At 37.3% G+C, this 13,688-nt stretch overlaps 1 protein-coding gene across 1 annotated transcript in view; it reads right to left on the bottom strand.

Moving 5' to 3' along the window:
• rad50 (DNA repair protein rad50) overlaps nucleotides 1-13,688 on the bottom strand; it is a 266,867-nt gene that overhangs the window by 146,983 nt on the left and 106,196 nt on the right. The window contains exons 9-10 of the mRNA XM_067142492.2: nucleotides 11,959-12,106; nucleotides 7,598-7,697 (exon numbers count right to left, since the gene is read on the bottom strand). Of these exons, the coding sequence (XP_066998593.2) occupies nucleotides 7,598-7,697; nucleotides 11,959-12,106 (248 nt within the window). The remainder of the gene's footprint in view (nucleotides 1-7,597; nucleotides 7,698-11,958; nucleotides 12,107-13,688) is intronic.

The following is a 13,688-nucleotide window of genomic DNA, read 5'->3' as shown; positions in this document are numbered from 1 at the left end:
TACAAAGCATCCTGTTCCCAACGAATCTACTCTCAGGAAGGACTATCTGACCCCTTGTTATGAAGAGATGTTGGATATAATAAGGCGTGGCGTGGGAGACAGTAAGATATGGGTTTCAATAGACGAGACCACAGATGTGGATGGAAGATATGTAGCAAATGTGATCGTTGGCACGCTGAAGGAAGACCGGCCTGGAGATACATTCCTCCTGACATGTGAAGTGCTAGAGAAGACAAACCATTCCACCATTGCAGTTCTCTTCGACAATTCAATGAATCTGTTGTGGCCAAACGGGGCAAGGGGAGAGCACATTTTTCTATTTGTAACTGACGCTGCTCCGTATATGGTGAAGGCAGCCAAGGGACTTAAAATGCTATACCCGAAAATGATACATGTGACATGTCTTGCACATGCCTTGCATAGGGCAGCTGAAGAAGTTAGAAGTAGCTACCCTGAAGTTGATAAATTAATATCGAACTGTAAGAAAGTGTTTGTCAAAGCTCCGCTTCACGTTCAGAAATTTCAAGAAGCAGCACCTTCACTACGCCTACCTCCCAAGCCAGTTATAACGCGATGCCGCAGTGTACTACTGCAACAACTTAGATGTCGTGGAGAAGATCGTGAAGTCTTTTGATCCTGCAGAATCGTCCTCCATATAAACCACGCAAGATTTATTTTCAAGCACTACATTAAAAGCGGACCTGGCTTACATAAAGTCCAATTTTAATTCTTTATATGGAGCAATCACGCAACTGGAAGTTTCAGGTGCAGAACTAAGCGATGCACTGGATGTTGTAAAGTGCATTGAACAGGAATTAAAGCATGCGAAAGGAACAATAGTATCTAGGGTGTGTAGAAAATTAGAAAATATACTGGAAAAAATAGCGGACTTGTGTACCTGCGTGGAATAAGTGACATTCTTTGTGGAAACCCTTCATCTGCAGATTTCCAGGAATTTTCTCCAAGTGATTTAACTCCATTCAAGTACGCTCCCGTTACATCATGTGATGTCGAAAGAAGTTTTTCTTGCTACAAGATGATACTCAGCGACAACAGGAGGGGATTCTCATTCAACAATCTTAAGATGCATGTGGTCATAAATTGCAACAGTTCTGATAATGGAGAATAGATCAGGTATGAAAGTTTCATTCAAATAACATATGTTTTGTGTATAAATTAAAACTGATTGAATATTGAACAGTGAAATTAACTGTAGTGTTTGTCCTCCACAGAGTCCGTCCTTGTCTAGGAGTATGCAGCGTAACCTTAACGAGTTCATGAAATATTCATCATTTTAGTTGATTTTGGGTTTAAAGATTTCGAAGAATTAAACATTTTTAAAAATGTAAATTAATTGCAGCCTGTAGCAATCGTAATAAAAGTGCTTCTATGTAACGTAGATGCTATTCATTAAGTCATATTTTGAATTTTATAGGTCATATTTTTATGTTTTTTAGGTCATAAGTGCATACATATTTCATACATTTTTAGGTCATAGAAATCTGCCCCCTAATCATCAGGCATTAATGCACAAAGACTAGGCCAGGGCCCTGACTTTAAAAATGATCAAAATAGTATCCACATATCAAAGGAGTAATCATCAACGATCAAAACAATATGAACAATACACTTGAGATTGTAACAAAATATGTGCAAATTTAAAACAAGTATTTACCGTGAAATGCATTAAAAATAAACAATCTGTAGATTAAAACAGTCATGGGGTTGTTAAAGTATGACAATAGACATTGTGGACAATAAAATATATATTAATGTGTGAAGCGTGGATTAAATGAAGAACTGTGAGGTTGGAATTCCTTCAAATTAATTTAAAACAAGAGTTAAAATAGGGTTTGTTGAATCATCGCAAATTCAACTTGAACCAGTCAAAAGGCACATAACAGCAATACAAACTAAGGTTTACGAATGACGTGAATGCCAATAGTTGTGAATTCCATAGGAGAGACACATCTTGATACCAAAAAGAGAGTTCACGTTAAACTAGTCAATATGCACGTGCTAGCAATAAGACTAGGAAACTGTATATGACGTGGAACACCGAATAGTGAATACTATAATCCAATAAATATATTGTAATGTATTGAATAGGTGGTTGTAAATAAAATTTTATAATTTTAATATATCAACTTTAATATGGTTCCATTATGAGATCAATTACATGTAACGCTATATAATCGAAGGCACAAATGTTTGAATATCATACACGTGTTTGCTGCCAGAGTGAGTCAATGGAGAGAGATCATGATGATGCATGTTGTTTAAAGAAGCCTAACATCGATGTCATTGGCCTCCTAGTGATATGGCATGAAATAAAATGTTAAATATAATTAAAATTTTAAAATTCATCCACTGACTAAAATTTAAAAAGTGACAATGAAGAATGAATGAGTTTAAGATAATCAGTGGATCCAATTCACAATACCTTATTTCTAGAGTTCGTGGTTTATAGCATTTAAAAATCAGAGATTTAGCATTTTGATTTTCAAATTTAGCATTTTGTAGCATCTAAACTTCTCAAATTTAGCGTTTTGTAGCAAATTGGTTAAAAACAGGCATAATTTGCTAAATTGCACACACAACGGTTGGGAGTAAAATCATACTGTTTAATCACACATTGCTCGTCATGCAGTTTTGAATTCACTATGGAAAACAAGACAAACATCAACATAAGACTGCAAGAAGTATTAACGAACACACAGGAATATGCTTATTTTCAAATTTACAAACACAATTTCAAAGTGAAAAATACTATTCTGAACGTATTTATTTATCACAGTACAACACACCTACAAGGAAGAGGAATTTCAATGATGATTTAAGTACAACCTGCCAATTGTTTAAAAGGTGTCCTCCTTCATTTGAGACCGCCTATCAGTTACAATTATGTTTTTTACTTGCTAAACTCTACATCGACACTGTTCGTAGAGGCCCAAATGGACAGAAGTGCTGCCAAGGCAAAGGAAGGCCTGCAAAACATTTTTTTCTTCAAGTTTTTGATTGCAGAGTTGGCACATCAATATAGGCCATCTGTATCCTTACATAAAAATGTCCCGATTTGTGACTTTCCGCATGCTGTTTGATCGTCACTTCGCTTCCACCCATGGCTAACAGACAATAAAATAAATTGCTACCGTACTTTTAAACAGAACTACTACTCAACACCAATGTCAAGAATAACCAACTAAGATCAAGGGTCAACACACAAAGAGAATGAACATGGTGCTTGAAAGTGTATTTGCTGTTTGATTGACTGGTCTTTGCAGTGCTCTTTAGGCAGTGAAAGAAATTCCACACATTGAATGATTTAACCCTTTGGCCTACTTGTGAAAGGAAATATTCCATTACATACTATTTATTTTTTCGTCACTTTAACATAAATTTGATTAATCATATAAGAATACACAAAGCAAAGTGAGCTTTTAGCTCGTCTATAGTAACAGGAAACCAATGTTTTTGTTCGTAGGTATTACTGGTTTCAAGGGAAGCAGATAAATTAGCAAGAAATGTAGAGGCATAGGCATTGGCTTCCTTAGTAACGTGATCCCAGAACTGTGGGGTTAGAAATTCATTCCCTAAGTCCATTTCTTTCGGATTATTACCCAACCCCCTCCTCACTATAGAGTGAATTTCAAAAACTGGTTTACATGTTACAGAAAGAGGCTTATTGTGAACAAGATCATAATTCCAAGTATCATTTTACTAGACGTCTCAACGGGCGAGTTGGCCGTGCGGTTAGGAGCGCGCAGCTGTGAGCTCGCATTCGGGAGATAGTGGGTTCGAACCCCACTGTCGGCAGCCCTGAAGATGATTTTCCGTGGTTTCCCATTTTCACACCACGCAAGTGCTGGGACTGTACCGTAATTAAGGCCACGGCCGCTTCCTTCCCATTCCTAGGCCTTTCCTGTCCCATCATCGCCGTAAGACCTATCTGTGTCGGTGCGACGTAAAGCAACTCCCCCCCCCCCCCCCCAAAAAAAGGAAAACTAGACTTCTCACTCGCTCTTGTTGCATTCTGGTTTTGTCACGTAGTTTCAATTGGCACTATCATCTCGGAACTGAAATAGGAATCACTTTCATCACTGTCATTTGAAGAAGAAGAAGAAGAAGTATTTTCACTCTCCAGAGAATCTTTTCCACTTTCAACATCCTATTTTCAAGCCAGTTATGAATAAACTCATCCATGCCGCGCTTGGATGCCGCCATGATTGTTTACAACAAGCGGCAAAATGAGGTGCTTTTAATTTTCCGTATTTCAGCTCAGAGTTACTATTTACACAGAGAAAATAGCGTCAGGTATCATCTGACATCAATCGGTTAGGCTGCAAAACAAAGAGAATAAATCTCTCCGACCAGCTAACTGCTATAATGAACTTATAGATGTTCCGTGCACTAAGACGGAAGTGTCCGTCAAAGCATGTTACTGCTTTACAATCGCAATGGGCGCCGTAATAATTATTTCTCCTGAAATAAATAACAACATTTTTATCTTATTTTTAAGAAAAATGCATCGTTTTTAAAAATATATATGTTTATTTCGTATAAAACTGAGAGTTTCGCATCTATTTCGCATAAATTGTATAATTTCGCATTTTGAACCAATTTCGCATTTTATCGCGAATTCGAAACAGCTAAAAACCACCCGTACGGGTCATATAAGATGAAGGCACATACACTGACAAAGTTTTGGCATATTTCGCATTTATCGCAAATGCTAAAAATCACAAACTCTACTTATTTCCTTATGAAATTATCAAAAACTATATTGAATAGGATAAGGCATTTCCATTGAAGTAATATCTTCTTCTTCGTTTAGGCCTACGATGGACCACGTAGTTCTTAACTCTGGTGAGCTCTTCCTTGGTCAACTCTTGTTCTTTTCTGGCCCCGACGTTATTAGAGCAGTCAAAGCTTTGGGAGTCTTTCATTTTCACGAACCTCATGACATTTGTCTTTCTTTGGCCAGTACCTCAATTTTTCGAAGTGTCAGATCGTTTCAAAATTTCCACTCTGATTAGTATTAAAAGTGGATGGTTGCCCAATAGTACTTCCTCTTAAAACAATAATCACCACCACCACAACTTTGTACAACTCAGCTGCATGGGTTATCCATAAACTAGTACCCAATAGCTAAGAACATCACTCTTGTTATATACGAGAAGAGTATTTTTGCCTCAAAAACCAAATAATTTACCACATCAATGAATAACAACAGTGTGCAGTCAGTATTCGGGAGATAGTTTGTTTGAACCTCACTGTCGGCAGCCCTGAAAATGGTTTTTCATTTTCACACCAGGCATATGCTAGGGATGTACCTTAATTAAGGAAACGGCCGCTTCCTTCCATTCCTAAACCTTTCCTGTCCCATCGCTGCCATAAGACCTATATGTGTCGGTGCGACGTAAAGCAACTGGCAAAAAAAAAAAAAAAGATGACAGCGAACATCATTTAATGCACTTAAGTCAAGAGGTATCAAAGAGATATCAAAGCCTTCACATTTGCAGATGATGTTGCGATCTGGAGTGACTCAGAAGATGAATTGGGAGAGAGAATACAAAGCTGGAATGAGGAGTTTAAGAAATATGGTTTAAACATCAGCAAGACCAAAACGGTGGTGATGAAAGTGTATGGGGAAGGAGCAGAACCAATAGTCATGTTAAATGAAGCTCAACTGGACAGCGTTCCAGTTTTCAAATACTTGGGTAGCGTTATATCAAATGACAACCTAGCAAAACATGAGGTGAACAATCGAATCAATAAGGCAACACAATTCTACCACCAGGTAAGACACCTGCTGTGGGATGAGCAAATACCCATGAAAACAAAAATGACATTGTACAAGTCCTATTATACATCAATTCTTACATACAGTCTCGAAACCACAACACTGACCAATAGAGATAATTCCAAACTTCAGGCAGCTGAAATGAAATTCCTACGCACTATGATCCAGAAAACCAGGAAAGACAAGATTAGGAATGAGAAAATTAGAGAAGAAGTAGGAATAGACAATTCTCTCCTAAATAAGATTCAGATATCAAGACTGAAGTGGTTTGGTCACATGAAGAGGATGCCAGTAAACAGAACTGCAAGGAAGGAATTTGACAGAAAGGTAGAAGGAAGACGACCCGTGGGAAGGCCACGAAGGAAATGGATAGATTTAGTTAAGAGCGATGTAATGCTGAGAGGTCATGATTGGGACAAGTTGGTGGAGGAAGAATGGTACAAGGACAGGATGAGATGGAGGAGGCTCATATACTAAACCCGGGAAACTGGAGATGGTTTAGGATGATGATGAAGTCAAGAGGCATTCAGTCTTTGTCAACATGCTGAAGTAACCTTTTAAAAACGCAGTACCCCTTCCTACTTTCTTAATAAAGGAAATGCTCAAGGAAATTTACTACAACTGTCCTTAAATACTTTTAAGTTCAATATTTCATCTATTCATGATATAATAGAGGTACTGTACAGATTTCTGTCAATGAGATTATGTTGTGTTTTTTTTTTTTTGTGCTAGTGGCTTTACGTCGCACCAACACAGGTAGGTCTTATGGCGATGATAGGATAGGAAAGGGGAAGGAAGCGTCCGTGGCCTTAATTAAGGTACAGCCCCAGTATTTGCCTGGTGTAAAAATGGGAAACCACGGAAAATCATCTTCAGAGCTGCCGACAGTGGGGTTCGAACACACTATCTGCAAGCTCACATCTGCGCGACCCTAACTGCACGGCCAACTCGCCCGGTATTTCGTATTTTGACAGACGATATTGATTAGAAACACGGTAAGATCAAGTAATATAGAAGTGAAAGTTTAGGACTATACATGAGCACTTCTCCTGATTCTTGTTTCTCAAAAACATGAAATTTAGGTTCTATTAATTATCTTCCTCTTCAAATAGCTGTGAATGCTGTTATGAAGAGACTTTTCATTTTTGTAAAATTATTTCATTAATTGAAGTTGGCACTTTCTAAGCCTATTTCCGATTGGTCAGATGATTTTGTATTGTTGAAAATGGTTACGCATGCAACAGTCATGTCCGTCATCAAATTGTGATATCGCATCATTAAGACATATCAAGTGCAATAAAGTATAGAAGGCACAAAGTTCCTTTACTTCAAAATCAAAAACAAACAAATGCATTCATATCATTTACGAGTTGTACAGTTATCTATACATGAACAATAGATGCCCGTTAAATTCTGCACGAGAAATAGTTTTCGTCTGTTTTTTGTTCAATATTTGGTGCCTAAATCCTCTAAATTCGAATACAATTGCCTTTCGTTACGTTCACTTACCAAGACCCAATATGGCGGCTCCATAAGTACCATTCGTGACTCGACCTCCCTAGACAGACGACAGACCTTGGAAGTGACAGGAGATAACTGGAGAAACAGGGAAATTCAGTCTGGGCATTGAAGGATATTTTCATTGGTTCTTGACTTGCAGTATATTTGGGTAACCCGAGAGGTTCGCATTATATTGTGCTTTTTATTACCATTTTAATTATAGAGAATGTAACTATCTATAAATTTCTTCAGTAAACAATAATCCTGGCTTAGAATATTAGCTAATGAGCTTACCTCCTCAATATCCTTCCTGATCTTCCTCATTTCCTCCCTTTTAGACCTCACAAGTCCAGTCTTCATACTAATCTCTTGCTCCAACTTTACTTTCTCATCTCTGGAAAAATATTACAGTGCATTAGACTACATTATTTCAGAATTTATAAAACAGCACATCATCAACCACACATGCCTTGAATAAATACAAACAAATACAATCTTCCAAATACAAGGTGGAAGACACATTTATAGCAGATAATTTTATATAAATGTCAGGAATGTAAGTTTTGCTCAAGGATCACAAGTCTTTTCCACTAACTATAAATGCATGATATACTGAGAGTCACTTGGACCACTCTCTTAAAAAAGCACACTCTGCTATAACACCAAGCAGAAGGTGATTGCATGAAATAGCATCCTACTGAAGTTAAGGGGAACAAACTGAAGCACAAAGCCACAAGTTCTCATGACCACAGCCTTAGCTCTCTGCTATAGAACGTGCCTACTCTGTACAGTAAGCAGGGTTGGCACAGTCTGTTTAAAACCAGCTCATGTGGAGAAGATATACGGTTTTGTTGGCATTGCACCTCTAAGCATTCTAGGTCCACAGCACTTTGTTCAATGTACACAAAGTCCACTACAACCAAGATGTCCACACAAATAAGGTTATATAGACTATTACTGCAAAAAAACAAAAGAAAAGAAGAGAAAATATTGGAGAATAACAAAAAAATGTTTTTTTTTTCAAAATACCAGGCAGCAACTGCAACATTTCAGTTAACAGTAAAACCCAAGCTTCTGCACCACTTCCATGCCTGCCAACTTTTAGAAATAAAAAATAGGAAGATTTTTTAAATTCTTGTATTTTATCGTGTATATTGTGCCATGGTCTCGATAAAAAAAGGCCTACAGTTACAAGGTGAATTGACCATTAAATCTAAAATCTTAAACTAAGAAAACATTAAAATGTTTACAAGAAATAACAAACATGAAATGAAAAGCATAATAGTTTCCTTTATTAGACTGTAACATGAACAGAAATTCAATATTATAGGTATCTCTCAACACTTGGAGATAACGTTTGTTATGTTTTGTGGCCATAACGTGAAGAGAAAATACCAGAAACTGCCACTGACATAACTCTCTGTAATACGCAAAACTACCACATACAAAACAGATCAATATGTCTCATACATTATTAACATACGATTTCCACAGGGGGAAAAGCACAGAACCGCAATAAAAATCATGTGGCCTACAACTACCATGAAACTTTGTACAGAAACGATGTCAACAGCGCGCAAACAAGAAACTCAATCTTTTGTCCTGATTAACGGAGTCGCTAGCACGCGCTAGCCTCTCTCTCTTGTAGGACGATTGCAGTCTCAAATTCCCAGCTGTAAAACACACACGATGCTGTCATGAGTGAGAAACACAATACACAAAGGCGATGGACAATACACTTGCCAAATAAATACACTTGAAAATGGGGTTACGTAAATGATACAAGCACACAATAATTAATACTAGGGGAAGAGTATTGACTGTACTCAAGATTATATTGGTGAAAAATAGGAAGAATTAAAAATAAATCAGAAAATCGGAAGATGAGTTAAAAAACAGAAAGTTTCCAGGTAAATCGGAAGGGTTGGTAGATATTCACCTGTGCATTGGCCCTAGCCACTCTGCTCTTCCAGATTTTGAACTCTTGTGTCCCATGCGGCCATGTGTAGTGTGTAATTAGGAAGCATTCTGTACAAAACTGGAGTGAAAATGAGCAAGAGGACAAGTTTTATGGCATCCTTCAAGTGAATGTGCTTAGCAGCGAGTTGTAAATTCTAAGTTCTGTCATGTATGATTAATTATTGGTATATCCAGACAGACTAACTACTGGGAGCAAAGAAAACATCTAATTCCTTCCACAGTGTGAAGAAAGGAAAATATGAAAGCGAGGACATAAAAGTCAGTATAAGAACCAAATATTTATATTTCATGCAACAATATGAACACCACATGGCGCTGTGCAGCTGTGGCGTGGCGCTTAAGTCAATTAATTGAAGGAACAAGAATCCACCTGATCGATACTTTCACTTTTATTTAGCCTTAGGCTATTTCAATAGACATTAGATTAAAAGTTCAGAACATGTTTCGAATGCGTTGCATTCATCATCAGCTGCTTGCATTTGGCAAAAGTAAAAATTAGCTAAAAACAGTCTCACAATTTTCTTAAAACCTTAAAAACAAGTGTTAGTAGCGCGTGTGTGAATGGATGGGGGGGGGGGGGGAAGAGGGGGGGGGGGATGCATTGAAGGCGTTTGTTAGTTAAACTAAGACTTATTATTAAAAATCTTAATGTTAAAACGCTGATGGACTAAAATACAGTTCACTATGAGTCTTGTGAATTTTCCATGAGTTCGTTGAATTACTGAAGAACTTGTATGCACTATGTGAAGTATTTCTGTTGAGCTATTAGTAAAAAGTTTCCTTGAGAAGGCATCCGGTGTTTTCACGTCTCTTGTCTCCTGTTGAGTGGAGAGGTGTGGCTTGTTTCGAATATGAAGTTTGCTAATTTGTAGTTTGTATGAAAACAGTTGGATCGTCTGTATCACGATCTGTAACTGGCAGGAAAAATGCGGCTGTTAGTTGGAGTTTGAAAGACGTAACGGATAATAAGTCTTTAAATGTAGGAAAGTATAAAAGTATGAACTTACCCTTGTCTTGCGTGTTAGTTTAACTTCCCGTGCTGCGGGAGTGGGTTTAATCCGGCTGCCTTCAGCCTTGTATTGTAACTGTGTGCTGTAGTTCGTGAGTTAGCCTGGTTAGGAGGGAGGGGAAATGCGGACGCGTCGTCATTTGCTATATCGGGCGGGGAGGAGGTTACTGCTTGTGACGTATCGGCCTTGTGATTGCTTGAAGTATGCGCTGGGCGTGTTTGCTTCCTTCGTAATAACTCAATGTATCTCAGTATGCATTCAAATAAGGGGTTCCTCTGTTCGTTTACTTCATTCAAATTCTTGTCCTTATTAAATGACTTGTCTAGAAGGATATGAATATTTTCCAGACTGTTCATTAACCTTCCCTTGTTTAGCGTATTGAGAATTAATAGGTCTTGTTTAATGTCAGTGAATCTATGGCCTGTTTCACTCATGTGTGCTCCCATTGCTGAGAATCTTTTATGTTTCTCCGCGTTGACGTGTTCTAAGTACCTTATTGTGAAGTTACGTCCAGATTGCCCTATGTATGTGGCCTTGCACTGATTGCATGTCAGTTTATAAACACCTGAATCCTGGAACCGCTCATCGCTATTTTGATTGACCATATTGTGGTTGAAAAATTTTTGTCTTGTATTGTTAGTCGTCGAGAACGCTATTTTTATGTCATGCTTCTTGAACAAATTGGTAATTGCATAAATGTTGGGATTGTTAAAGGTGAACCTTACGTACTTTTTTGTTTGCTCTGATTGTTTTGTTAAGTTTGTTTGTAGTTTATGCTTGCGTTTGGCAATTAATCCGTTAATGGTTTTTAAGTTAAAACCATTAATAAGGGCCTGCTGTCGAATGAAGGCTAATTCTTTATTTCTCTCTTTGTTGTTTAACGGGATTTCAAAAGCTCTGTTGATAAAACTGTGATACGCTGATTTTTTGTGTGAATCGGGGTGTAGGGAGTTACTATGAATGGTTGTTGGGGTGAATGTAGGTTTTCTATAAATACTAAAGTGAAATTCGTTGAGCGCTTAAGTCATGCGAACAATTAGCTCTGGTAATGCAGAAGGGGGATGATACAAAACTGTTTAAATAGGCTAATATAACATTTTGCATAAATGTACATTTATATAACTATTTTGTGTGTTGATATAAAAATGCTGGATGTTGTATCTTCTGCTTTTAAACCTATATTTCGTGAAATCATACCCTCCCCTATTATTGAAGATGATAAGGAAAACAACAGGGTGTCATACGCGGGTAATTATGGTATAATTTCAGCCATATAAAGAAATATAGAATATGAACTCATAAAAAGTTGAATTCACTTGTTTTGTTCACTATTTCACAAACCACATCACACACTGATGATGTAACAATGATTAACCAGTTTGCAAGTTTAACACCAGTGACTGAAGCAGACAAAATTCACTATTTTATACCTATAGCTACCAAATGTTAGGTACAGAAGTAAAACAAAGCAGTGCTGACATACTTTCTCTCAGATTTTTATGCAAGGAATAATTTTATTGTCCCGTCAGAATACTGTATTACTTTCCCTTTGGGTATTGCAGAATAATGAGGGAGAATACTCAATAGCAGGCATCTTTGCATGATAAATGAGTGCATAAAAATGTAACTATTCTCTATAATAAAAAAAATCTACAAGAATCTTACCTGAGTGAATCAACCTTGCTCTGCAAACGCACCTCATCACTCTCTAGATCATGTTGAAGCTTCTCCAGTCCTTCCACAGACTCCTGAACTTTTTGCTCCACTAGTTCCATTTCTTTCTCAACTTGTAATGTGGAGGATAACACAGGTTCTGCCAGTGTTCCAGAGCAGAATGAGAAAAAAGACCAGAAATAATTTCAATATTGTATAGAAACAGCAAATGATAAAGAGACCTTACACATATTATTCAAATAATACTCATTTACAATAAAGGTCCAATTTCACAGTCAAGATGATTTCAGGTAACATTCACATACAAAGAAAAAAAAAAAAAAAGAAACACATTACAAATTAAATGTATTTCTACTCTGTAGGAACATTGCTTTCAAATTTCAAACCTGAACTTTTCTTCACTTTCATATCACATATTTACACTAAATTTAGACACAGTAGCGACAGAAAAGTAATCATGAGAACACAATTTATTATAAAGGAAACAATAAAAAAGAGAGTTATACATGTAAAAAAATGCAGAATATGCATTTCAATAATTATGTTATTGGTTTTACGCATCCCACTACCTACTTTTACGGTCTTCAGAGATGCACAGGTGTCCAAATTTTGTTCTGAAGGAGTTATTTTACATACCGGTAAAGGTACTGATACAGGGCTGATATATTAGAGCACCTTCAAATACCACCAGACTGAGCCAGGATTGAACTCGCCATCGTAGGGTCAGAAAGCCAGCAATAATATTATTAAAGTTATGTTAAACATATTGTTCATCACCATTTTTCCCCCTATGCTGCTTTACTGTTTCCATTTGGTTCAAACATGGGCCATATCAGGGTGTCATTATGTAGCTCTGTTCTTCCTAACGTCTCTTTCTTAGGCCTTCCTGTGCGTAGCCTATTTTTGCAATTGTAGCAGCTTCTGCTTGCAGCAAATGTCAAAACTAGCATTATCTCCTGGATCGGCATATTGCCAAATCATATTCTCATGCCTAAGTTGAAAGCAGAATCCAATTTAGTGACCCACACGATCACCAAAGCATCTCTGACTCTATCACTATCAATCTACGTTCTTGCCTCTTTTATAGTGAGGTCTTTGGTCTGTCAAAACTAATTCAGGATATAATAAATAGGTCAAAACTGGAAAGATGGCTTCCACTAAAAAAAAAAAATTCTTAACACTTTTCTAGTTGCTGAACATTCTTTATTGTCGAATGTCATAAGACAGATGACAACATGATGGATCTGCAGTTTGAGGTTGTGTTTCACTGGGCCATTGCAGGTGATGCCTGTCAGATGACAATATGATGGGTCTGCAATTTGAGGTTGTGTTTCACTGGGCCATTGCAGGTGATGCCTGTTATCATTTATCACTTCATCCATGTTCAATAAGTCTTGTGATTACCTCAGTGATGAAATGGCCATCACGAGTGATCAAAGATCAAGATATTTTAATTTCATCACTTGCAGAAAGTCCTCATCACTGACTTTCGATTATTTTGATGTCATCTATCAGGTTTTCATTTTGTTGAGCTGTAAGCCATATTGAGCCAATTGATTTCTTTCTTCATTCTTGGATTTAACATTAGAGATTCAGTTTTCTACAACAGTATTTTTTAAAAACCGACATTGGATGGAGACAATGGGACAGGAAAGGCCTAGGAGTGGAAAGGGAGCGGCCGTGACCTTAATTAAGGTACAGCCCCAGCATTTGCCTGGTGT

This window comes from Anabrus simplex, chromosome 3 (genome assembly GCF_040414725.1).
Source record: "Anabrus simplex isolate iqAnaSimp1 chromosome 3, ASM4041472v1, whole genome shotgun sequence".
In the NCBI taxonomy this organism is placed as follows: Eukaryota; Metazoa; Arthropoda; class Insecta; order Orthoptera; family Tettigoniidae; genus Anabrus; species Anabrus simplex.
The sequence above is the reverse complement of the archived record's forward strand: the minus strand, read 5'-3'. Positions and strand labels throughout refer to the sequence as shown.